Source organism: Hibiscus syriacus, unplaced genomic scaffold (assembly GCF_006381635.1).
Source record: "Hibiscus syriacus cultivar Baekdansim isolate YM2019G1 unplaced genomic scaffold, ASM638163v2 tig00111745_pilon, whole genome shotgun sequence".
NCBI classification, from domain to species: Eukaryota; Viridiplantae; Streptophyta; class Magnoliopsida; order Malvales; family Malvaceae; genus Hibiscus; species Hibiscus syriacus.
In genome coordinates this window covers 577,971-605,943 of record NW_024063168.1, presented here as the reverse complement: position 1 = coordinate 605,943, position 27,973 = coordinate 577,971, and the positions used below count along the sequence as shown (strand labels likewise).

The 27,973-nt window shown below is 33.2% G+C and overlaps 2 protein-coding genes and 1 pseudogene across 2 annotated transcripts; 1 reads left to right on the top strand and 2 right to left on the bottom strand.

The window, feature by feature from the left end:
• Positions 1-762: 762 nt before the first annotated feature.
• LOC120169112 (replication factor C subunit 4-like) lies at positions 763-4,636 on the bottom strand. Its single transcript, XM_039177332.1, has 12 exons — positions 4,503-4,636; positions 4,341-4,419; positions 4,176-4,255; positions 3,666-3,788; positions 3,487-3,556; positions 3,333-3,406; positions 3,046-3,166; positions 2,896-2,958; positions 2,444-2,503; positions 1,816-1,941; positions 1,647-1,730; positions 763-1,168 (listed from the first exon to the last, which is right to left on the bottom strand). Exons 1-12 carry the CDS (start codon positions 4,544-4,546, stop codon positions 1,064-1,066), a joined length of 1,029 nt encoding a protein of 342 aa, XP_039033263.1. The 5' UTR covers positions 4,547-4,636; the 3' UTR covers positions 763-1,063.
• Positions 4,637-18,495: 13,859 nt separating this feature from the next.
• LOC120169052 lies at positions 18,496-21,822 on the top strand (annotated as a pseudogene).
• Positions 21,823-22,459: 637 nt separating this feature from the next.
• Positions 22,460-23,637, bottom strand: LOC120169093 (1-aminocyclopropane-1-carboxylate oxidase 5-like). Its single transcript, XM_039177315.1, has 3 exons — positions 23,536-23,637; positions 23,226-23,437; positions 22,460-23,147 (listed from the first exon to the last, which is right to left on the bottom strand). The coding sequence occupies exons 1-3, from the start codon at positions 23,635-23,637 to the stop codon at positions 22,550-22,552; spliced, it is 912 nt and encodes a 303-aa protein (XP_039033246.1). The 3' UTR covers positions 22,460-22,549.
• Positions 23,638-27,973: the final 4,336 nt, after the last annotated feature.

The following is a 27,973-nucleotide window of genomic DNA, read 5'->3' as shown; positions in this document are numbered from 1 at the left end:
GGAGAAAACTCTAAGATTGATGCATGTCTTTCACTTCACTAACCATTTTTGTTACTTTACAAAGTTGAAGACACATGGTAATAATACGATGGATACCTTACATGGGAAAATATTTTTTCCGACTACCCTATGTGATCAAATTATACCTAAAGTTTAATTTTTATTTCATTTTAGTACCCCATTCAAAAGTTAACGTTAACTTTTGGAAAAAAATTAAAGTTAAAGATACTAAATAGACCAAAATTGATAATTTAAGTACTAAATGCGCTAAGTTTTTAACAGTGAGTACTAAAATGAAACAAAAACTAAACATTAAGTATGATTTTAAAAATAATTAAAAGTTTAAGTACTAAACAAGCTAAAACTGATAACTTAATTATTAAATGTATAGTTTATCCTATTTTAAATGACCCTCCAATAGATAATGTTGCTTTATGTCGACGCTTAGAGCGATCCTCTTGGACCGGCACACACAACATGACAACCACACCAGACGATGGTTGGAGCTCTGTTGAATCCAATGGTCAACCAAATATCAATTCGTCATATATCTAGCATAGCACACAATCATATAGAATGACAAAAGAATCTAAAAACTATATCGGAAGGGAGCAATCTTTGCATCCAAAGAGTAGGGTGAACACCCGATCGAGTCGAATTAAAAAATTTCAAGTTATTTAGTCGACAAATCTAACCATTATGATACCGACAAATTGATAACAAAGAAAGCCCCTTTAAGTGATGAATATTAAACTCAAAGAAAGTCCCGGTCACCTTCATGATTTTTTTTCTAAAACTAAATCCAATAAGCTTTGTTGTTTTGATATGATGCAGCATGCAAACAGGAGTGCCTCCTGTTCAGCATTAGATTACAGATCAGATCAAAAGAGATTCAACATAAAAATCCCCCCACGTTAAACGACAAAGAGATTCAAAAAGATGGTCCCCATCAATGACTCTATCAGGCATAATACAAACTTTGAAAAGCATTTTTGTTGCAATATGTGCCATTTTACAGTCCTTATCTTCAAAAGCATCTGGCATCCTACACTGGGCTTTCTGGCTAAGTTTCAAAAGAGAATTCTTGCGGCATGTTATGCAAAGCACGCATTGTGTTGCTGGCCACATCCAGCAGCTGCAAGTACTCATCCGCGCCATCAACCAGACGCTGCACACCAATGACCAGATATAAGAATTACACCCATGAACTGATTCATACAAATTCAGTTTCCACTGATAAACCCGCCAGCAGGGGAAAAGTTTCCCAGTCTTGGATGATGTAAAGAAACAATGGAGCAGGTCGGTAGAAAATAATTGAAAGGCCAACTTCACATGTACCAGTTAATATGCTGTTGGTCATGTTTAATAGGTCAATTTCCAATAACTTCAATATAAAGAATGACATAGGTCAACGGGATTTCCTTCAAGACTGCACATACACCAATGCAGACAAATTTTAACAGTCTAGATCCCTGTTATATCTCAGCTTTCGTTGCCAGCTTATGTTAATCAACCAAAGAATAGGTATGATTTTTATGGGGGAAAACAATAAGTAACTTAGCCAATCTCATTTCTATTCTAAGACTACCAAAACTAAGAAATTAGCAGTAGATAACCAACAACTAAGTTTATGTGATCAAAGTAACCTTATCTGCTTCAGCCAAACTCTTGCAAATTCTAGCTTTCTGTTCATCTGGTACATCATCTGCCTCAACAACCACATTAAATAACTGGAAGAAGCCTAATGTTAGTATCAAATACATCTAGAAATTGAAAATGACAACTAATCATGGATGAAAAATAAAGAAATTAGACCTGAGATATCATCTGAGAAACTAGATAACCTTCTGCAATTACATTAAGGACTTCCTTGTTTGCCAAATCAAAGTTACCACTTTTGCATGCAACATAAAGCGCCTCCACAACTTCTTGAGGTATAACCTGATACAGTGCAATGTTTGTGTCAAGGCATGCCAGAGTCAATTAAATAGTACAATTAAAAGAAGGCAGGTAGTTTCAGATTCTCATTTTGCTTTTCTTCATTAAAAAACAAGACAAGAATTCAAGAAAGAATGCCACACTAAATGACAACTTTCTTAGTTTTTTCATCCATAAAAGCTGCAAACAGAGAATCAAAAGGTATACAACTTCAATTTTGAATTCAGACTGAAGTCTGAACATCTTCTAGTAACTATCAAAATAAACAAACGAGTCTATTGAGAGTAAATTTCCATCGCTTATCTTTTGCAGCAGCTTATGCATCCAAGTCAAGAATCAAGACTCCTTTGCTCTACAGAGCACTAGAGCAGTTATCCAAAAACTACCTCGGGTAAAAGATGGGTTAAAAATAAATCAAGAGAAGCCTAATATCATTCAAAGCAAAATTTTAGAGCAAACTATCTAGCATTGGGGAACTTTAGTGTCGATGAATCAAACAACTTACCCCAGACACACTGATTAGGTCGCTGGAGGAAATCAATGATCCAAATAAGCGTGCAGCTCCCTGAAATAATCCAAAACACAAAATTAAGCATCTGCAAAAGCATGAAAAAAGCCAGTCGGCCAACAAGACATACAATACTCACAGGGAGCACGTCCTAGTAGGAATGGAGCATAGTAAAACAATTATTTTAATGGTGCTGGAAAGAAGTTACAAATCATTATTTCGACCAACAATAACAGTTTCATAACAGGGATTATGGTCAAAGCCCTTCATGTGGAAAGTGATATTTACAAAGTGAAACAAACTTGGCAGTAAGCAGAAAACACAATTGGGTCAAGTTGCAACAAGTATGCAATCAAATTGTCAAAAACTAAAACTATAGTAGAAGTGCATGGATAATCCATAGCATCAATTTCACAAATATTGGGAATGCATTGCATTCCATTACTTACCTGCAAGTATGTAATAGCCCGACGAAGATCACCTTGTGAAATGGAACTTAATGTTGAAAGTGCCTACAGTGAAACATAAAATGTTTAGGAAAGAGGCCATTTAATAAAAAAAACCACTCGTAAAACAATATTAAGACACCAGGTTCACACCTCTGAATCTAAATTTAGGCCTTCTTGATCACAAATGTGCAATATACGACTGCTCATTATTTCTTCTGAAAGTGGCTTGAATCTGAACTTGGCACATCTTGAAGCAAGTGGCTCTATGATCCTATGAAACTCAATAACATAATGCCTAAGAGTTACCCTTCAATTCTCAAATTTCCATCGTGATTTACAAGTCAATTGCAACCTTATAGTGCAAAAAGTTTACTACACTTAACTTGTGGTCAAAAGAGTAAAAGAAACTTGAGAAAAGAGAAATAGAAGAAACATACCTGCTTATGTAGTTGCATATGAAAAAGAATCGTGTAACTTTTGAGTAAGTTTCCATGGTACGTCTCAAAGCATTCTGCAGTCAAGTTTATGTGTCTACATGAATTTTAAGGTGCGACAATGGCTACCCAAAAAGAAAAAGGAAATGAAACATGCCTGAGCATCTTCAGTCATTGAATCTGCTTCATCAAGAATAATTATCTTGAACGGTGGGCAAGGATAACCCCTAGGGAAATACAAAGGAAAAAAGAGAAAAATGGTACACTTAAACTTGATCAATAAACAACAGTAAACCGAATTTTAAATCTTATTTATCAGAAAATATGAGAGCATACCCAGCACGCTGGCCAGACCCTACAGCAACAGCAGCAAAATCTTTGATCTTTGTGCGAACAACATTGATCCCACGGTCGTCACTTGCATTTAGCTCCAGCACCCTAGATTTGTAGAGTTCAGGTCTGCAAAATTTCGGTTTCAGTTGAATTAAGATAAACTGAAGTAAAAAAAAAAAACCCATATAAGTGTAAAGTTGTAAAATGAAATGAAATAAAAGGAACATTTTAAACTCTACAATCAGCAACAACTAAGTATTAAATGGTAAAAAACCGCACAACAGATAAAATCAACATAACTCTGAACTCCAGGGAAGCATTACAGTAATTACGGAAGCCTAAAAGTTCACCAAAGAATTAACCTTCAATTCGATACACTTCAAATCAAATTGAAAATGTGGCCATCTCACAAATTCCACACAAAAAGTAAATAAATGACCAATCCAAAATGAAGGATTTAGATCAAAGTTTCACTTTCACAGCAACATGTCAAAATTAAAAAACAAAGAGTACCCAAATAGCTGATGGGCGATGGCGAGAGCGGTAGTTGTTTTTCCAGTTCCAGGAGGACCGTAAAAGAGCATATGCGGGCACTACATAAAAAATAGTATTGAATTAGGGTTTTATGCATAATTTAAAGCAAAAGTAGAGAAATTCAACTGGGGGTGATAAAATTACATTGGCGGTCTCGAGGGTGTTGGTGAGAACTCGAACAACCTCGTCTTGATGCGCCACATCTTTCACTTGCTTTGGCCGACTGAGACGAAACAAAAGTCTCTACCAAATCATAACAAAAATAAAAGTTAAAGAGAAAAAGAAAGAGAGAATGAGATATAGTACTATTTTTCAACCCAAGGTTGGGAGCTCTGCAATACTGGCGCCATTTTTGCTCTTGCTAGCTGCTCCTCGCCTCCTTAATGCGACTTTTTTTTCCCACTTCTGTTTTTTGATTTATTTTTCAGCTTCTTTTATTCTTTTATTTTCCTGTTTTCCTTTTTTCCCGCTTCTTGGGTTTGGTTTGCGTGTATGGAAATGACACAAATATGGCTTGTTTTCGATTAGGGTAAAGTTCTTAAATATTTCTCAAAAAAAAAAAAAAGTTCTTAAATAGTTTAATAAATATATTTTTAAGGGTAAATAACATAAATAATCTCTCGATTATATGATATTGCTTTATAAATTTATTTGACTATTAAAAGTTATAAAATGATCCTTTAACTATAGAGTGTTACTTTTTGAGTCCCTCAACTATTAAAAGTTATAAAATGATCACCCGACTATTCATTATGTTTCAAACTAGTTTTTTTTCATTAAAAATTAGCGGTTGTTTAAGTTGGATGTTAACATGATGAGTGTGATATGATAGTCGTTTGAGATTTTATGGTCAAATTTTATCATATCATAGTCAACAAGTTAACGTTCAACTCAGAATATCGTCTATTTTTAACTTAAAATAACGAGTTTGGAATATAATGAATAGTCGGATGACTATTTTGTAACTTCTAATAGTCGAGGGACTCAACAAAACAACATTCTATAGTCAAAGTGTAACACCCCAACCCGTATCCGACCCGAATACGAGTCCGAGATATTACATTAACTTTTAAAAACAATATTCTTACAAAATATCAAAACATTTGAACACTTTTTAGAAAATATAATAATATAATGTTGAATCATGTTTGTTATAACCAATTTAAGAAAATATATGTTTTATGAATAGTAAAATACTGTATGAACAGTGCACAGTATCATATGAACAGTAGTGAATAGTTTCGAATGTTAAAAATTTTTCAGATTGCTTGAGGGGAACCGATTCCCCTGCTACAGGGAACCGATTCTCTGCTACAGTACTGCTACAATACTTTCGTAAAATACGTATAAATTCATAAAAATCTAAGTTTTCATCAGTATAAAATTACCATTTACATATAAACATTTAAAACATTACAAAACTCAATCATATGAATTTACAAAGCCGATTAAAACATATCAGATTCAAATCTTTGTTTACATTCCAACCATTATGAGTATTATAAAATACATACTATTAACTTCTTTTCTGATCTGATCTTTGGAAAGGAAAAACTGACCTGTCTTGCTTAACTTTTATCATTCTTCCTCTTCTCAGAACCTACGCGTGAAACAAGCACACGCTAAGTCGTTTACTTAGTGAGACATATAAAACATATAATAAAACCATAAACATTCCATATAACAAAATGCATACATGCATCTATACCATCATTATCCACAACAACCTCATTATCATGATCTTGTACTTATCTTTTCTGTGTACCATATATCATCATATAATTCATGTGAAACATTTCATATCACCAAAAGCATGTACATAACATATATTGTAGTGATTATTATCTCTTTATTAGCTCATGTACACAAAGAATTCAATGTAAACGATAATAACACGATATCATATAATAATGCAAATACTTTTGATATCTTTTATAGGCCCATGTACACTGTTGAAAACTGGAGGTATGTTAGTACATTAAGGTTGTGCATTAATGCTGTCACCACAGCTCGTATAAGTCCCACTAAGTGGCATATGAAATTTGTCTCGAAGGACCACTGTATTGTCCCGAAGGACCACTATAACCCTCGGCTCTTGGCATGCCAACTATACCTATAGCTCTCGTATTATATACCATGAGCATTATTCTTATGTTTCATATGTTCATGTACTCATGTCATTTCTCTTGTGAACACATATACCTTTCTTCTGTCACATATCACTTGTATGTGTAAACATCTGTATCATTTCATATAACATGTATCACATAGGTTTATATCATGTAACATATATCATTTCTCATGGATTCATGTAAACATGTATATCATATCTTGTTCATATATACTTCACATATCACATAAAATAACATATAACTTGTACCTGTATTCATGTATATATTTTCATCTAGTCCGTATATCAATGCCCTATACTTATCTCACAGTTTTACATAATCACTTTTATTGAATTCACGTGTCCTATCTTACACAATCCTATAATTACTTATGTCAATACCACATAGCTTGTATTATAATTTCATATATTCTATGCATTAATGACATATAGTTTTTATCCTATTTTTACACGATCACTATATCATATTTCTTATACACTAATTTCATATTTTCCATTAGTTCATTTTCCCATAGCTTATCACACCATATAACATCTATGAATCTATTCATGTATTCATGCTTACATAATAATCATATCAAACACATACTTAACATTCAAATATTTATTCAATCCAATATTGGAATTAGACTCATCGCGAGTCTTATTTCCATAAACATCATTTACAACTAGTATTAACTCACCTTAGTCTTGCTTTGATTCGATCCTAATTCTTTGATTGTTATGGAACTTGTTTAGGCTCAATATCTACATAAATATAATTTTTAGAATAATTATCAAAAGCCTAAACCTTAAACTTGATGTTAATAACTTACGCTAATTTAATGAACTAAAATTCTAATTTTTCCATTAGGGGGAATCAATACCCCCAGGGGGGTATCTGTTCCCTCTGCACAATATGAAATTTTCGTTCAAGCCCAGAAATCACTGTTCATTGCACGAAATTCACTTCAATTTCAATTCTTCAAGTTTCATTCCCTTTCATATTTTTAACTCAAATATACATACTTAAACTAATTTATATCCATTTATTTCATCTTAAACCTCAAAATTCTATTCTACATATAAAAATCAATAATCATACCAATTTTTTCATGTTATCCAAACTTAATTCTAACACTTCTAACTTCTTATTCTCATAGATGACAAGTCAAATTCATCCTCCAAATTCATTTAAACCTTCCTATTCAAAATTTCACTCCAAAACCCATTTTCTTTAATTTGTCACAACTCCTTTATCTTTTGATTTTAAGATAACTTAAGCTTTCCCTAAGCTTAGTTATCATCTAATGATCAAAATCTAACCTTTAATTCAACAAATAATCAAGAAACAAAGAAACTCTTACCTTTGCCTAGCTTTCACAGTTGGAGAAGAAGAAAGGAAGAAGAAGTAGAAGATGAAATGTTTTCATCTCCCCACGTTTTTATCTCCTATTAAAGGAGAGAAAAATATCTTTCCTTGTCAATTGACCATTTTTTCCCTTAAATTCATTGGATAATTACTAACAACTTTCCGGAAATATTCCCAAATAAATCATTAAACTATTCAACTATTCTACTTTGATTACCAAATTCTGAAAGTGTACAATTTAGTCATTAACCCGTAGTTTGGGATGTTACACAAAGGGTCGTTATGTAATTTTTAATAGTTAAGGCATCTAATAAAGTAATATCATGTAGTTGGGGGACCATTTGTGTTTTTACCTTATTTTTAAATAATATTTTAGGTAAACTACATGTTTTATACATAAACTATCAGTTTTGGTCTATTTTAGTATCTAAACTTTTAATTTTTTTTTTCAAACGGATTAATTGTAAATTAAGTGCTCCAACTATATCACTTTTCACGAATAGGGGCCTAAACACTTTTTTGAATGATTCATGTGTCTAACGTTACAAACTTTACTAGTTTAAGTGTCTGTGACTTAACAGTCGTTAAAAATTTTTGTTAATAGACACGTGTCACACTCTGATAATTTTAAAATAATTTTTTTAAAATATTATATTTATAGAAAACCCTTATTTTTCTAAAATTACCCAAAAAAACAAAATCCCCAAATTATAACTCTAACCCTATCTCTACCTCCATTTTTGGCCACATTCACTACCTCCGACACCTCTCTTGCCATCTCCGTAGTCGAATAACGTCGTCCTTATCATGGATTCGTCGTGGTCTTCACGATGGTTGTTGTTTCGTCACGTTCATCGGGATAGATTTGTCATGATTTCGTTACTGTTATGGTGATTGTTAGTTGGGGAACATGTCTTTGGTGGAGGCGCAGCCAGATGGAAGTCCAATTGACGATAACAACGACGTCAAACATGGGTATAGGGGCTAGATTTAGGATTTTTAAAGCTTGGGGAAGTCTTTACAATTTTAAAAAAATTATTTTTTAAATATATTTTAAGTTTTTTAAATTAAAATTTTAGAAATTACTTATTGATATGAACCTTTTAATATTTTGGATGCAAATCTTTTAATAGTTTAATATGATAATCTTAAATAAAACAAGATGGGTAAAATGATAAATTCTATTTATTGATTCATTATAAAAATCTTGATCTCTAAAAGATTGATTTGTATGTACTGATTTATTTTTTAAAATTAAAGAGATTAAAATATATTATTAAAATGATGAATTGGAGTTACACATGTAATCTAAAGTGACCGAAGAGGATGATATTCGAATTTGATAAAAATAAACTTAAAACAAATAAAAAGAAAGAAAAAAGAAAATCAACTACTAAATTATAAAAGAATTACATTAAATAAAATTTAGAATTTTTAAAATATTTTCTCAGAACTATAAATTTTAAATACATTTTTTATAGTTTTGAAAATAAGTTGTGATTTTTTATTTTTTTAATATTTGTGAAGTTTTTTAAAATTATAATTTATAAACATCGAAAAAGGTGTCAAAATAAAATTCCGTTGAAGGGTTAAATAAGATATTATCATATAATTCTAACGTGTCATATCATTCTTTAACATCAACTAATGTCAATTAACGGTGCGATGTCTATTTTATAACAAAATTCAAAGTTTAAATGTCTATTTTATAACAAAATTCAAAGTTTAAATGTCTATTTTATAACTCTTAAAAGTTAACATCTATAAAGATTGATTTATGATAATAACATTTTTTAACTTCACCTTCTCAATTATTACAATTTATTGATCTATTGAATATAATTGATTTAATTAAATGTATAATTGTATTTTTAAATTTTTTCATTATCAACTTGATCAATCAATCGAAATATGTTACGATGTGATGAATTGATTCTTTAAAAATATATAACGAAAACAATCAAAAATATTTTTTTTACGCAATGGTATCTTAGTTATTTACTTATCATTAAGGACAATATGTAACCTTACTTACAAATCATTAAGTTTGTTTTCTTGTTCATTATTAGCTTTCTAATCTTGAATGGATATCTTTTACGTTTTGAAATCACAACTTCATATTATGAAACTAATTTGTCATTGATATTTTATAACTCGTTAAATGTATAAGAATTTGAATTAAATAAGGTAAATAATAATAAATAAAATCAATTAAAGGGTAATCACAACTTCATATTATGAAACTAATTTGTCATTGATATTTTATAACTCGTTAAATGTATAAGAATTTGAATTAAATAAGGTAAATAATAATAAATAAAATCAATTAAAGGGTAAGATTAACAGTAGAAAATAAGAAGATATTAACTAGGAAAAAAATAAGGAGTTAATCTTAGCCTTTGATTTCCCTCAATCTAATGGTCTTAAAAAGTGTAAAACTAAAAGAGTTTACATTGTGTAAGTGGATCATAACCCCCATATATATATATATATATACCATTTGATGAGTAAAAATATATGTATGAGATTAACTCATTGTTCTTTTCCCAGTTAATATCTTTGTAATATCTCAAATTTTGGTTAGTGACCAAAATGTAAAAATTGAAAGTTTAATGGTCAAAATATAAACTTGGAAAAGTTTAAGGACCAAAATTATAGTTTTCAAAATTTATGTAATTTGGCCCTTAAATGAATAGTTTACTCCAAAACTGATAGTTTCGTGGGAATCAAAATTTTGATTTGGGATTTGCACTAAAAGTTATAAAGTAGTAAAGTCTGGTATGGAATCAGATAATAGGGTCGAATCAGAAGCTTACAAAAATTTGAAGAAAAATAGTTTTGGGTTAGAATAATTATACTAATAGTTTTAATAAGTGGAATTTGATGTGGATTAGTGAAATTGGGTGGAATTGCACGTACCTTTAAAAGTTGAGTGTCGAACAATGGAGAATCAGATTAAAGCAATATTGGAGGAGCTTTATTCAATGAGAGGGTGATTAACTCAAGGTTTTTCTATGAAAGATTTTAATATTTTACTCTATTTATAAGCCTTTTGTCGGCTCCAACAATTATATTAGTACTATGATAAAAAAAAATTGGAGCAAGGGTTGGGGCCTCCTTGGGCCCTCTGTCTTTGATGGAGCACATCACGAAGAAGCCTTAGACAATGATAAGGAAGATAACAAAATTTGTGGGACCAACAATGACCATGCTTCAGTAGAAGGAGAAGATATTATATTCTTCAATAGGGTTTGTAGTTGAACAAGAAGAAAATGGGGTGTCAATGGCCTCGGATCAGGGAAGTTCTTGCCCCTATGTATCTTTGAGAAGGTCAGTTGACGTGGAAGAAGTAGAAGCTATGTGAAAAATCAATAATATGATGGGCATAACCTTCCAGGATAAGAAGAATGTGTTTGTGGATAAAGTGGCCAAGTTGAACAAGGAGAAGATTAAGAGGAATAAGAGTTAATCTCTCATTTTGCTTGAAGGTAATTTTGTTTTTCGTTTAATATTGGAGCTTTCAATAATTTCATGGAATATAATGGGGTTGGGTATAAAGGGGAAGGGTAGAGCAATGAGGAGGTTGATTATGGAGAAGAAGACGTCTTTTGTGTTCATCCAGGAATCGAAAATGGAGTCAGTGAGTCCTATGTTGTTGAGAAGGATTAGGGGAAATATTTACATGAAGTTGTTGTTTCGCCTTCGATTAGACCAGCGAGGAGTATGATAAGTTTGTGGGATGAGATTTTTTTTTTGTTTTAAAGCAACCATAAATTCACAAAAGCTTTATTACGATTTGGGGAGATTTTAAGGAAGTTGATGTACATTGTTGTTTTATAAATGTTTATGGGTCGTCTGTGGATTCGAAAAAAGAAGATTTTTTCATGGAACTTATGTCTTTCATTGGTCAGTTGGATGATCCTTTCTACGTAAGGGGTGATTTTAATGTTTATCTGAATCGAAATGAGAAAATTGGTGTGTCGTAAAATTTGCATTCGATGAAGTTGTTTAATGACTTTATGATGCAGGCGAATCTGGTTGATTTACCTTTGTCGAGTGGTCACTTTATGTGGAGTAATAATCAAAAAGCATCAACGGAAATTAGATTGGATCAGTTTCAGTTAGATTTTTGCTTTGCATCCATTTTTCCAAAACTATTACAACATCTACTGCCTAAATCGTTGTCTGACCATAATGCTATTATGCTTGAAAACATGGGACAAAATTATGGTCCAAAGCCGTTTACATTTTTCAATTATTTGCTAAAAGAATATGTTTTCAAGAAATGATAGAAAGGGAGATAGAGAAGACACAGAAGGGGAGGAGCATAAGAGGTGTTATGAGTATTCTAAAAAATCTAAAGAAGTCAATAAAGGGGTGGTCAAACAATAATTATTTAAAGCTACCGGGTTTGATTCTGGATTTGGAAAAGAAGATTCATGATATGGAGGTGGCATTACAATCGGGGTCTTTGGTATTTTCAAGGGAAGAACTGGCGAAAGCAAGAAGGGAGTTGTATGACTTGTACAGAAATGATGAGCAAATTTGGTTTCAAAAATCTTGGGTTAAGTGGATTAAAAATGGCGACAGAAACTCGAGATTTTTCCATCAAAGTGTTGTGAATAGAAGCAGAATTAACTCAATCAAGTATATAAGAATAGAATATAGGTTGGTTTCGGACCCGAAGCAGATAAAGAACACTGTTCTGAACTTTCTTAAAGATGCCTATAATCAGAAGAACACCTTAGATGTGGTTTCTATGGATCTAAATTTTTCTAGGCTATCGGAAGAATAGAGTTCACTCTTGGAAAGCCCCTTCTCGGAGGAGGAGGTATGGAAGGTTATTGCTTTGACAGATAGTAATAAAGCATCGGGTCTTGACGGTTTAAGTGTGGGATTCTTTAAGAAACTTTGGTCCAAATTAAAGCCCAAGATCATGAGATTCTTCAACGACTTTTTTATGGGGAAAGATTAGGAGAATGGAATAAATCATTCATTCATTACGCTTATTCCTAAGAATTCGAGCCCAGAATGCTTGGATGATTATAGGCCGATCAGCTTTGTGGGTGCTCTTTATAAAATTTTATCAAAGGTTCTCGCTAGGAGATTGAGAGGGTGTATTGATGATTTAATAGGGTCATCACAGTTCGCTTTCATCCCGCGTAGGCAGATTATGGATTGTTCTTTCCTTGCAAATGAAAGTATAGATTATTGGAGGAAAAAAGGATTAAAAGGGTGGCTTTTAAGATGGATTTTAGGAGGGCATTTAACTCTGTTGATTGGGGGATTTAGTTAAAAATTATGGAGAAGATGAGATTCGAAATGAGGTGGTGTTATTGGATATTCAAGTGCATTTCGTCGGCCTCCATTTCTATTTTAGTCAACGGGTCACCGACGAAAGAGTTTAGGATTGTTGGAGGGCTTCGGCAAGGGTGTTCTTTGTCACCTTTATTATTCAATCTGGTCGGGGTATTATTAAACTTGATTTTTTCTAAGGCGGTAAATTTGGGGTTTTTCTACGAGTTTGAAATCGAAAATGCATATTTTTTTTTTCATGTTATCACATCTATAGTTCGCGGATGATTTGCTAATTTTCTGCAATGCTTCTATGGTCCAATTGAAGAATGTTAGTAGAGTGCTACATATTTTTGAGTTAATGTCGGGTCTGTAGTTGAGTTTGGAGAAGAGTAGAATTGTTCGAATTAATATGGAGGATATCACTATTAAGGAATAGGCGGACAAATTTGGATGTTTTGTGGGGGAGTTTTCGATTGAGTACCTTGAACTTCCCCTTGGTGCAAAAAAGAATTCAGCAGCGCTTTGGGAGCTGGTTGTCCAAAGATTCTACAAAAAATTAGTTGGATGAAAAGTGACATCTCTATCTTTAGTTGGGATAGTGGTTTTAATCAAATCAATGCCCATTCATTTTTCCATATGTTTCCTGTCCATTTTCAGAATACCAACCCATGTTTTGAAGAAGCTAAATTGTATTATGGCCAAGTTTTTATGGGGAGATTCAGAAGATAAGAAGAAGATCTATTGGGTTAATTGGTCAACTGTGTGACAACCTAAATATTTAGAAGGTCTTGGAAATTTGCTATAGAAAGGGACACTTGATGGAAAAGATTTGTGTGCAGCAAGTATAATATAGATCCGAGAGTTATTCGGATTGAATTTATAGCAACTAACAGGGCATCCTAGAGTTGGAAATGAATACTAAATAATTGTGAGAATGAGGATGAATTTGGGTAGTGTTTTCAAAATCATTTAAAATTTCAGGTTAGAAATGATGACTCTTTAAGGATCTGACTTGATAATTGGTTAGGTGGTTACCCTCTTAAGGTGTAATTTCCGAGAATGTTTATTTTATCATTCAAAAGGAGGAAACGATTAATGAGTTTAGATGTCAAAATCATTTAGGTTGGTGTTGGAACATTCATTTGAGAAGGTATCTTATTAATTGGGAGGTGGAGCAATGGGTAAACCTAAATTTTTTTGCTTCAGAATCTTCCTTGCATTAAGGAGAATAATGATGGATGCATATGGTAGGGGAATGGGGAGGGTATTTATTCAGTAAGGTCTTGTGTTAGGCTAATGTGTAAAAGACAACCTATAAATTATGTTTGGACGAAGTAGGTTTGAATCAAGGTGGCACCCCTGAGAATGAAAACCTTTGTATGGCAAGTAATTCATAAGAAATTGGCTGTTAAATTGGAGCTTACTAAATGAGGTATTGAAGGCTTGGAAGATGTTTTGTGCCCTCTTTGTCGACTCGAACCCGAAACTGTTTCACATCTTATGGTATCATATAAGTTTGTGTGGGATATTTGGTGTACTTTTCTGCGTTATTGGAAAATTACATCGATGCTGCCATGTAATCTTGTTGATCTAGTAGTGGCTTAGATGGAGTTAGTTTGTTACTCTCACGTTTGTACTTTAATATCAGGCGCGATTATGTGGCCGATGTGGAAGTGTAGGAATGAAATAGTTTTCAAGAAGGGTTATTTTGATTCAGTTCAATTGTCATTCCTCATTAGATTTAGATTGATTTCATGGTTTGTTGCAAAATTTCCTAGTGCTAATATACAATTTGATGGCTTAATGAGTGACCCATCTTTTGCATATATTCATTTGAAAGCCAAGAAAGTGATATCCTATTTACTTGCTTGGTCCTCTCCTCCCTCAGGTTTTTTGAAGATTAACGTTGATAGAATAGTGGATAAATAGTGGCTTAGAGGTGGTATTGGTGGTCTTATTCATGATTTGAATGGTAAGTTGTTGGGGTCTTTCTCAGAAAATGTGGGGTATGGCCGTCCTGTAACACCCCATCCCGTATCCGACCCGGATACGAGTCCGAGATGTCACATTGACATTTCAAAACCTTTATTCTTGCAAAATAATAGAACATTTGAATTCTTTTTAAGAAAATACGATAATATATTGTTGAATCATGTTTGTTATAACCAATTTAAGAAAATATACGTTTTATGAACAGTAAAATATGGTATGAACAGTACCGTGAACAGTATCATGAACAATGAAAATTTTGAATATCAATTGTGTATCGATGCACTGCCACAGTGCATTGATGCAGTGCTACAGTAACTTCGGCAAAATATGTATAAATTCATAAAAATCTGAGTTTTCATTCGTATAAAAATTCCATTTACATATACACATTTAAAACATTGCAAAACTCTATCATATGATTTTACAAACCGATTAGAATATATCGGATTTAAACCGTTACTTACATGCCAACCACTATCCTTATTACAAAATACACACTATATATTTCTTTTTTGATCTGATCGTTGGAAATAAGAACTGACCTGTCTTGCATAACTTTTATCAATCTTCCTCTTCTCAAAACCTACATGTAAAACAATCACACGTTAAGTCGTTGACTTAATGAGGCATGAAAACGTATGATATTACTACTCATATTAATGCATAAACAATTAATACTATCATATCATATAAAAGCATATACCATTTACAATACTTATCAGTACTCATATTATTATCACTAATTCCTTTATATCATGTAAGCATATACTGAACCTTTCTATACTCACCATCGGGCATCCATATCATTTTACAACAGAGCACACATAGTATCATATCAAGTTATTTATTGTCTTTAAAGATCATGTAATAGCCCATGTATACTTTTGAGAACTTAAGGTATGTGAGTACATTGAGGTTGTGCACTACTATGTTGTCACCACAGCTCGTATAAATGTCCCGAATGACCTATCCAGAGGTCATAAAGAACCTCGACAACTGTCCATAGGTCCCGAAGAACCTAGGTAAATTGTTCATATATTCCTTAGAACATAGGTATACTGACCATATGTCTCAAAAGACATAGGTAATTCTGCCCATATGTCTTGAAAGACATAGGTAATTCTGTCCATATGTCCCGAAAGACATAGGTAATTCTGTCCATATGTTCCGTAGAACATAGGTAAACCCTCGACTCTTGGCATGCCAACTATATCACTAGCTCTCATATCACATAACATGAGCATTATCATTTATATCCTTTCACATATTCACATGCACATTTTACTTTTCATATGATTTCATAATCATATGTCACTTAGCTTATAACACTTCTCTTGTGTTCATATGACATGTAAATCATTGTCATTTCACATATATACACTCATATAATCAAGCATACATACATTTCATGTCATTCAATTCATTCTCTATATCCTTATCACATAGCTTATTTTATTTCTCATGTTCTCATATAAATACATATATCATGTCTTGTTTACTTATGTTCACATATCCACATCACTTATTCATATCATCTCTCTTTTAATCTCATATTTCTCCTTTTCTGTCACATATCACATGTTCATATAATCACGTAGTTTACTTTCATGTAATTCATATCACTTATGTTCACAAAGCTCGTATCACTTTGCATGGTTTCACATAAACATAAACATATATATATACATCACATAGCACCTATAAGCTCATATATTTCATAGTTCTTTCACATAGCTCACTATCATATTTTCATATCATATATCTTATAATAGATTCTTATATCATCTTTTGTTTTCTTTATACCTATTCACAATCACACTAGCATATACTCATACAAATCATGCCACACATACAATAACATAAGTACAATTTAAATTGCACTCACCTTAGCCTTGCTTTGATTTAATCCTAATTCTTTGATTGTTCCGGAACTTGTTTAGGTTCAAAATCTATATAAACATAATTTATGAGACAATTATCAAAAGCCTAAACCTTATAACTTGGTATTAATAATTTAGGCTAATTTAATAAACCAAATTCCATTTTTCCTTTAGGAGTGTATCGATACACTATGAGTGCATCGGTACACAAAATAGCTTCGAAATTCCCATGCATTGATGCACCCCTTAATGCATCGATGCATCTTCAAATTTTGTCTTAGTGCATCGGTACACACTCATAGTGCATCGATGCATCTGCCCAGAATAGGTTCTTTCATCCGAAAATCATCAACACTTCACCCAAATTTTCATGTATAAAACCCTTATTATGTTACTAAATTCATCTATAACAACTTTAATCAATTTCTATCATTCCAACACTTTATAATCTCCCATATTCTATCCAAATTCTTAAGGCTAAAAATCATCCCAAATTTTCCATGTTATCCAAACTTAATTCTAACACTTATAACTTCTTATTCACCCTTATAACAAGTCAAATTTAGTTTCAAATTCAACTTATCAACTCTTTTCCGGAAATTCACTTAAAAACTCATTTTCTTTAATCTTTCGTAACTTCTTAATCTCTTAATTTTAAGATAAATTAAGCTTTCCTTAAACTTAATTATCATCTAAGGATCAAAACCCAACCTTTAATTGAACAAATAATCAACTAATGATGAAACTTACCTTTTGCTTGAACTTTCACGTGGAGAAGAGAAGAAGATGAAGAAGTTTAGAAACTTATCTCTTCAAACATGCATCACATTGGTATTATAATATCCACTAATTATTATTTAATTATTTTTCTTGTTAAATGACTCATTTGCCCTTTGACTCCTTTAATATTTACTAACAATTTTCAGGAAATATCTCCACATAAATCATTGAATTATTAAACTATTATACTTTTATCCCCAATTTCTGAAATTTTACAATTTAATCACTAACCCGTAGTTTGGGATGTTACACGTCTTATTTTGGCTGAACTGCTTGCAATTAAAACAAGATTAAGTTTTTTCTTTGAGAAGGAGTGGGGATCTAAAAGAAGATTGATTTTGGAATCGAATTGTTTGAAGGTCTTGGAGTGCATCAAAAGTACTTGTTCTTGCCCAACTTTGTTTGAATCTTTGGTCAAGGAAATTTAGTGGCGGTGAATAAAAATATAATTGTAAGGCATATTTAGAGATGTTGCAATTGGAAGGCTGATGAGTTTGCAAAGTCGAGAATTGGGTAATTGTTTGTAGTTCAGCCTACTATTTTATTGTGTATAGGATATTTGGGTTGTTTTATAAGGTGGGGCAAGTCTTGTTAAGTTAGGGATATGATTTTTTATGATATGCCAACAGATTGTTGGTCATTTTTTAGGTTGTATTTTGGTTGTGTATGGTTGTAATGAACTCTTGATGTACTTGGTATTTAAGGAATAAAATTTTGAGGGACTCTTTTCCTCCTTTCAATGTCCATTAAGCTATCTTCATAGCTTAATGGGTATGAAGGGTTTTTAACAAGGCCTCCCATTTTTATCAAAAACCTTGTTTCTATCCAAGTTATGAGTTATGACATATGGGGAAGCAGTTGTTGATGCAGAAGGAACAATGATTAACATCTATAAGACTGTCGATCCTCTAAAGGCGCAGATTCCTCCTTGCAATGTTTTCTCAAGAAAATAAATGTCAAGGTTTTTGGGTAAAAATATCTCTCCTGAAACATATTTAAATCGTCAGCTAAAAAGAGTGAAACATGTTTCAAGAGAGACTTCTATCACATCAACATGGAGAAGTGAGGTGGTTCATGCTAATACCTAATAATTGCTTTCAGAGATAAGAAATTCTAATGGAATATCTAGTGCTAAAAGTCCATCTCAAGGACATAAGAGCAGTAATACTGGGAGTGGGGTGCGCATGAATGGTTCTAGTTATGCTTCCAGTATCCCAAATGTGAACACATCTCTTCAAGGGGAACAACATTCCATGACTGAAACCAAAGTTGCAACTTTAGATGGGAATTTAAGTGAGCACATGACATCTTCCTCTTCTAGCAAGAGCGAGATGAGCAATGGTAAGGCCCCTACATATTCAATGATGACGAATTGGGGTCAATTGAGGGAAATATGTGCGCTTCTGCAACTGGTGGATTAAGAGTGCAGTCGAGGAAGAAAGCAGAGATGCTTTTAGTGCGGACGGATGGATTCTCTTGTACCAGGGAGAAGGTGACTGAATCCTCCTTGGCCTTCACCCATCCTAGCACTCAACAACAGATGCTTATGTGGAGGTCTACACCAAAGACTGTATTACTATTAAAGAAGCTGGGGCCTGAACTAATGGAAGAAGCTAAAGAGGTAGAATTTGAAGATATTATTTGTTAAATAGTCTGTAAATGCCAATAATTGCCTCCTTGAACATTGATGATTTACCAGAATGTTTCTGTTTCAGCAAGTTTTCATTTGTCTCAGTGTATATGGTAGTATAATCTGAAACTGAATCACACTGAGATAGCACTTATAGTTTAGGATGCAAAATATTGGCATTTATAGCCCTCAAGTTTACATGCTTGAATTGTTTCACTTAGTAGGGCCTTATTTGCGTTGATTCAATTTAAGTCCTCTTTTTGTTGGTGGTGCGTTGATTACTCCAATTATCATGAACTTCTAGAACGATTTCAGTATTTAGTGCTGGAATTAGTCAGAAAAGGGGGTATGCTTTTGATGTAGATTATAGACATTTAAAAGCCTCAAGTTTACATGCTTGAATTGTTTCAATTATTGGAGTCTTATTTAAGTTGATTCTATTTAAGTATTGTTTTTGTTGTTGATGCATTGGTTACTCCAATTATCAGGAACTTCTTGAGCGATTTCAGTATTTAGTGCTGGAACTAGTCAGAAGAGGAGATGTTTATGATGCAGAATATAGAGATTTATAGCCCCCAAGGTTACTTGCTTGAATTGTTTCACTTATTAGGGTCTTATTTGAGTTGATCCAATCATTCAATTTAAGTCCTGTTTTTGTTGTTGGTGCATTGATTACTTCAATTAGCAGTAACTTGAATGATCTCAGTATTTAGTGTTGAAATTAGTTAGAAGAGGTGTGTATGTTGGCTTGTTGTTGAAGGTAAGGTGTGGAAACATCTTCTAGGGAGATATTATAAATCAAAATGAAGAATCACTCTCAAAGTTGCCTGTTTGATACATAGCAGTTGTAACTGCAATTTTTGTGTTTGATGCGCAGGTTGCTTCTTTCTTTCATTATCAAGAGAACATGAATGTTCTTGTTGAACCTGATGTCCATGACATTTTTGCTAGAATCCCTGGATTTGGATTTGTTCAAACCTTCTATAGTCAAGATACCAGGTACTTTATGATTTATTTTTCCATAAAGTTGATAATATTGTGTTCCTCAAACCTGATTGGAATCCTACTTGATCTTACGCTATTTTGAAATGATCTTCATGAGAGGGTTGATTTTGTGGCATGCTTGGGTGGAGATGGGGTTATATTGCATGCATCAAATTTATTTAGAGGTGCTGTACCTCCTGTTGTATCATTTAATCTTGGATCTCTTTAATTTCTCACTTCCCACACTGTACGTTTCTCACTTTTTGTGATCTTTTTCATGGATATCGAGTGTCCTAATAATTTCCCGTTTGTTGAACTTTTTTCTACCTTTTATGATTGATATAGTTTGAAGACTACAGGGAAGACTTGAAGCAGGCCATCCATGGTAATAACGCAGCAGATGGTGTTTATATAACTCTTAGAATGCGCTTACGATGTGAAATTTTTCGAAATGGTAAACCAGTTCCGGGGAAAATATTTGATGTCCTAAATGAGGTTGTTGTGGATCGGGGTTCTAATCCATACCTTTCTAAGGTTGAATGTTATGAGCATGACCGACTCATAACAAAGGTTGGTTAATTATTTTCTAGGAAAAGAAAAGGAAAGAAAATTTATGCCTCAATTGTCACGTAAAAGTGAGTTCTAGGCTTCTAGCTGTCATTTTGGATTATAAGTAATTCGGACACCTGTTGTTACCACAACAGTGGCAGTTTATTCTAGGCTGTAAATGATATATCTTATGTAACTTTAGAGATGGTCAATCTTTTGTGACTTCCCTATGCTTTTGTTTAATTAAAAATATGCCTTTAGGTGCAAGGCGATGGAGTCATAGTAGCCACACCAACGGGGAGTACTGCTAATTCTACAGCTGCAGGAGGTTCCATGGTAGGTTGTATTTTCAAGTTTTCAAAAAGACCAGGTTTATTCTACATGATCATCTTGAGTATCATGGTTATTCTGTAACTAACAACATACCATTGCTAATCCAGGTTCATCCAAATGTTCCTTGCATGCTTTTTACACCTATCTGCCCGCATTCCCTCTCATTTAGACCAGTTATACTTCCAGATTCTGCAAAGCTTGAATTGAAGGTAAAATTATTCGCATGAAAAATACCAATATACCATTCATAGTTCATTTTAGAACTATCCCCCATCTAATATGGTTATGGCCTGGTGGATAGTTGTGGGTTTCCATTTGAACGACGGAGGTCATTTGTTGGCATAATCGAATTGTATGAATATGGCACAACTTGTCCGAGTTCTCTGAAGTTAACATCACACCATTTGTATCTGAAGTAAAATTCTTAGTCAGGTTACCAAATTCTATGTAAAGCACTGAAACATTGTTGTTGGTTTCACAGATCCCTGACGATGCTAGAAGCAATGCTTGGGTTTCTTTCAGCGGGAAGAGAAGGCAACAACTCTCTCGAGGGCATTCGGTCAGAATATCTATGAGCCAGCACCCCCTACCAACTGTCAATATATAAATCTGACCAAACAGGTGATTGGTTTCACATCTTGATTCGCTGCCTGAACTGGAATGAGAGATTGGATCGAAAAACCCTCGAAGGCGTATGACACTGAGTAGCTAGTATCTTCATCCTCAAGGTAGGTTGAACAACCATGTAAATTGATGTACATATATAAATTGGAAGGAGTAAAAAAAGGGTTCAACACACAGTCTGATTGCTATTCATTACCAACTTATGCTTCCCCATAAAAGTAAATTTGGTCAACTTATATATATTATTTTATTTTGTGAAGGAATCTGATCAGATAGTGTTCTGTATCAAACTTGTAATTTATCCGCAAACTCTTACATGGACTTCTCTCTGGTACTTCCTGCCTGTATATTTATGCAGTATCATGGGGGAATGGTATGTGAAGAGTTACAGAGGAAGTTTCCATGATGTTGAAAATATTCCCATAGGTCCATGCAGAGGAAGTTTCTGTATAATAAATTAGAAAGAAAAAAAAATACTTTTTTGCCCTCTATATGTTGTATTGAGACGCATGTGGTACATGTTCTACAGGCATCTACTTTAATAGAAATAATGTGAAGTTAAGTAAAGAGAAACAGGAGAACCTATACGTATATAAAGATGTCAAAAGCTCACTGCCGTTTCTTAAAATAAAGAGTAGAAATTCTTAATAAAATATTGTATACTTCCTTGAGCTCTCTCTATATCCTTTCCTGCAGTTTTATTTTCCAGGAAAGAAGGGGCTCTCCTTTTTCAGCCAATCAAAAGAGAAAAAAAGAAACTCATTATTTCAGGTTTGAGCTTCTTTATGTATCTGCTTGCTATTACATGGCCCTGACAGCTTGGAACCTTGGTTCCTTTGGGAGGAACTTCTGCTGAACATAAACAGACATATAATCACCAAAAACAAACTTGGGATAAGTTTCTCCCTCTTGTTGGTTTGTTTTCTCCACCAGATGTGGTGCAGGAGCAATGGTGGCTTTCAAAGACGGATTGTAAAACGAAGCGATCGATCTCCTATTCCCATCAACGTAGCTCAAAACTCGGTGCCAAGCACTCTTGTATCGACCATTGCTGAGGACCTCTATCTGATCACCGGTGTTGATGACTATGGCGTTTGGCAAAGGCTGAACATCGATCCATTCCCCATCTTTCAAGACTTGAAGTCCCCCCACCTTGTCGTCTTGGAAGAGTAAGATCACGCCGCCAGCGTCGGTGTGAGCTCGAAGACCCTTCACCTTCTCAGGTTTAGGACATGGTGGGTAATGACTAACCTTGGTTCCAAAGAAGGCATTATCACCATCTCCATCATTGAATGCCTTCTTGATGTATCCATTTGGTAATCCCAAGTTTTCATCCATAACTTGCATCACCTTCTCAGCTAATTTCTTCAACTCAAACCTATAATCCTTCAATGTTTCCCTGCCATAACAAACATCAACAATTCACATCATACATTACCATACACATGCAAGCACAGATCAAACATGAAATGCTTACTGGAATCCAGGTGTTTTGGATGGCCATTCATTATCATCCAACAGAGTAACAACATCTTCCCAATCAGCATCCTCCAATAATTCACCACTCTCATCCAACAACTCCACTACCTTGGACTTGTTGAAATTCTCTTCACGTTCCAGCTTATAAAACTCAGATGACACCTTCTTCACCCTCTCCAGCAACTCCACTGAGATTCCATGGTTCACCAGCTGCAACACAAAGTTCATAATTTTACAATTTGAATACACAGATAAACCAAAACAAATCCCAAATTCCCTTCCCATAGTCAATGATAAGAAAAGTGTACCTGAAAAAAACCCCATTCTTGGCATGCATTTGCGATCTGAGCCAAAGTTTTGGCCCTGTCATCACCATTGAGCTTAGAGAAATCAATCACAGGAACTGCCATTAAAATGATGGGAAGAAAAGGTAATGAGAAGTAGTGCTAAAAAGATGAATAGGAATGCTTAGCTAAGTCTGCAGTTTTTGTGGTTGAAAGGGGAAGAGGAATGGCCCTATTTATAGCAAAGCTAAATCAAGCTTTCCCGCCATAATCAACCATTATTATTTTTTCTCCAAGTAGCCGTTGGGGTGACGAATGGGACGGTGAAACAGTACATATTAATTAAATAGATAAAAACCAGCAGGTCAATGTTTGAGATGAAGTCATCGATCGGTAATCAATAAAAAATAGAATGGTATCAATAATCAGTTAATCTAGCGGGATGATATACTAGATTCTTTAAACAATATTAGGGATTCAAATTTTAATATTATTGTGAACGGAGTCAGTGGCGGATCCAGAAATATTATTCAGGGTGGGAACGTATGTATTAAAAATGAAAACTTTTTGTATAGAGTGAACACAACTAAAATTTCAAGGTGGGTAACTTCAGTGAAATGAACAACTAACATAAAGAAGTTCAAAGAACGTCCACTCCAAGTTCTATGTCATCTGTTACTGAATAGAGTAAATTGAGCTGAAAACGTCGTCCTCATATTAAACTTTTGCTTGGATGAATTAATAGATGAGATATTATATGTTATACCAAAAAAATAAAATGATTAAAGTGAAAATCTCACTATAGCATAAGAACTAAAATAAGTACCAAACATTTTTCGATCTAGTTTTTATGGAATTGATTATCATTGAATTATAATTTTTTTATAAAAATAATTTAATAATACATTATCTAATTTAGTTTATGGCACGTACCAATCATCCTTCAAGTTTATGGAATGAATATGATAATGCTCTTCCAAATGTGTGGAACTGGGTTCACGTATCCAAATATTGGTCCCTATTGTACCAAAGTCTTACTTTCCCCATAATATAATCCATATGCCAAGTGTCATTATGCTTCATTCATCTGCAATTCTTTATTCAATTTCCAAATTAATTTACTTGCAATTATTTTTGTTTTTCAATTTTTTTTCATAATCGGGTGTAGAATTTTATGTCAGAAATGTAAATTCTTATATATATATATATATAATAAATTAAGGGCATGAACAAGGATTGGGTCAAGATCAAACATCGGAAGGAATAAGGATCTGTTGAGTATTTAAATTTAAAAATTTAGAGGACAAAGACCTTATTTTACTAATATTTGAACTATCAAGGATAAAAAAATGGTATTCTACCAAAAAATTTAGGGGCACATCTCCTCACACCAACAAATGGTTCATCAATAGGGATGGCAACGGGCCGGGTATTGGTTCCCGTCCCCGTTCCCGTTTAAAAAACTCATACCCGTTTTCGCTTAAAAAATCGCGGGAATTTAAACGGGGATTCCCATCGGGTAATCGGGGAAAACTGCGGGGAAACGGGTATCCCCGTTTAGCATAAACGGTTATTTAAACGGGTATCGGGTCGGATATTGGGCCGGGTATATATATATATAAATTAAATATATAAATATTATATATTTTTTTAATTTAAATTAAATTTATTAATATTATATATATATATATATATAATTATTATTTTTAATATTTATCGGGTTGGGTATCGGGTCGGGTATCGGGGCGGGTAATCGGATAATCGGGGCGGGGATTACCAAACCCGTTCTCGTTCCCGTCCCCATTTAGCATAAACGGTTTTTCCCGTCCCCGTTCCCGTTTAGCATAAACGGTTTTTCCATATCCCCGTTTAATTCGGTTTTCCCCGTCGAGTTCGGATTTTTTTGTCATACTTATTCATCAATAGGTATGGATTCGAGATTACCAATAAAATATATAAAAGGAAAACTTAATTTATATAAGAATTTAAATTTTTTTAAAGATACAATTAAGGATGGGCATGGGACTCGAACCCGACGGGTTCCGACCTGATCGGGTCAGATTTTTTTTTTTAAATTTGGGTCCAGGTCGGGTTTTTTAATGTTATGTTCGGTCGGGTCGGACTCGGGTTTAGGGTGAAAAATACCCGACCCGACCCGAAAAAATATATTTTTATCTTATATATTTAGGAATAATTATAATAAAACCCCTCTATATATTATTTTTTTTCAATTAAGTCACTATTTTTATTGAATAAAAATAATTTTTTTATTATTTCGGATCGGGTCGGATTTTAAGTTATATATCGAGTCGGGTCTCGGGTGGAGGATTCCTTATTCTCGGGTCGGGTCGAGTGGACTAAAAACCCCACCCAACCCGACCCATGCCCATCCCTAGATACAACCGTATTAATGCCCTCGGTCCATCTTTTCCACCCTTATATATAAGAATATACATTTTATTTTATTTTTTTAAATTAGAATGTGGTATGAAGAAAGGGTAGAGGATTCTAATTTGTTTGTTACTTGTAATTGAAACCTTTGCCGAGCCCAACATTTGCATCGGTATCCCCTATATCTTGTGGGGTGTAGCCGGCACTACCTTCCCCATGAATAGATGCACTGTTAATCATGCAGTGGGCGTAGTTTAAGGGTTAAGCAAAACAAGGTCAAACACTCTTTATTATAACTGTAATCGTAATGAACTAAGCTTATCCCTTATCATTGATTTGTCAACTCCATTATTTTATTATATCCCAACTTCTTCTCTCTCCTTTTCATTGTTATCGTTAGTTTGGGAAGGCCTCGGCTATTAAGGATTAAAGAATGGCGCATAAATTAATCAACAGGGTTAATTTAAGTGGTAAACAATTTGATATCTTTTAAGTAAAATCTCGAGTTCGAGTTTTTGTATATGCAAAAAATTCCTACAGGGAAACTCACTCTCTAAAATCAGGTGTGCGATGCAGGTCGATCTGAATTAGTCAAGACAAAGCCTTAGAACATAGAGATTACAAAGTAGTATCCGTTCTAATATCACAAATCAAATTAGTTTATTGCTGTACTTTGTTTGTACCTCGAAATTAAGCGCTTGTATAATGGATACATGATGATGGATCAAACTGACAAGATGGCATGCACAATTGGCATGTTTTGGATCTTATGATCACGCGCCACGTTGCCATGCATGCATGGCTCCGATCATTAACCATCCAGCTCTAAACATTTGATTAATTGTACTCTCATTAATTTATGACCAGTTTCAGGGGCGAATCTAAAAGGTTGGCAAGGACCGGGCCCCTAAAATTTGTCAAATTTCCTTTGAGCCCTACAATGTTTCCTCAAATTTCATTTTAGTCCTTTTAATTGATAACTAAAATTATATAATTTTTGTTTGCCTCCTACATTTTCTAGAGTTGTTTTAACCTGATCTTATTTTATAAAGTTTGTAAATTTTATGATAAATTTGTTTAAAAATGTTAAGTGATATCTAAATATAATATTTTTGACAAATTTGTTAAAAAAATATAATTTTAAAAAAAATGATGTTTCATTAAATATAATCTGAAAAATTATATTTAACTAAAAAAACATTAAGACTTGACCTAGAATAAATTGTAAATTATTGAATCAAAAGCTCAGTCTTTTTTTCTTCTTATTTTATCCATTTATCTTAGCGAACAATGGTTGAAGTTAGTGATCTATTATCATATCTCATTAAAACCAACATATTTTAGTAGAATTTTTTTAAAAAAAGAATATAAAAAATATAAATTTTATTTATAAAAAAAGAAATTCAACTCATTAAATGCATAAAAAAAGTTCAAATTGCATTTTTTTTCTTAACTTGACATTAAAGCAGAAAAGGTCTATGAATTATATAATAATAATATTTCCATTATAATAATAAAAATATTTGAAAAGACCAAAGCCATCTTTAATTAATTACTTGTCTGTGGGGCAAAATTAATTAATAAAAAATACTTAGGAACATGGATTTGCTTGCTTTTTCCGGGCTTTACATTATTTAACTATTTAATTTCATAATATGGTTAGAAATATGTACAGGAAGCAACTTCCATTAACTAACAACAGAAACAATCCTTTACACAAGGATAGATCTAGGTGGGGCGGTACTCTCTGAAAATCTAAAATTATAATATATTTTAGATTTTATTTATGTGTTTTTTATTAAAAATTTGATTTTGTCTCTCTAAAATTTTATAAGTTCAAGTTCGCCCCCTGAAATTTTAAAAGTTCAAATTCGCCCTCAAAACATAAAATTTTACGTCCGTCCCTGCCTTCGCATAATATTTAATTAAATAATATTTAATTCCGGAATAGGTTTTTAGATTCATTCCCCCAAGACACTGTGAGTTGGAAGAAGTGTTTTTGCATGAATCAAGGTTTATGATTTAAATTAAATTATAATCTAATGTATTTTTCAATGCTTAAAATTAAAGA

Excerpts from the sequence above, each read along its gene's own strand:
- LOC120169112 (XM_039177332.1), bottom strand. The coding sequence starts at position 4,546 with ATGGCGCCAGTATTGCAGAGCTCCCAACCTTGGGTTGAAAAATA. Across the intron at positions 3,167-3,332 it reads ATATGCAACTACATAAGCAG|GATCATAGAGCCACTTGCTT; the intron begins GTATGTTTCTTC and ends TGAGTTTCATAG. Across the intron at positions 2,504-2,895 it reads GGGCTATTACATACTTGCAG|GGAGCTGCACGCTTATTTGG; the intron begins GTAAGTAATGGA and ends GGATTATTTCAG.
- LOC120169093 (XM_039177315.1), bottom strand. The coding sequence starts at position 23,637 with ATGGCAGTTCCTGTGATTGATTTCTCTAAGCTCAATGGTGATGACAGG. Across the intron at positions 23,438-23,535 it reads AAGAATGGGGTTTTTTTCAG|CTGGTGAACCATGGAATCTC; the intron begins GTACACTTTTCT and ends TTTGTGTTGCAG. Across the intron at positions 23,148-23,225 it reads TCCAAAACACCTGGATTCCA|GGAAACATTGAAGGATTATA; the intron begins GTAAGCATTTCA and ends TTGTTATGGCAG.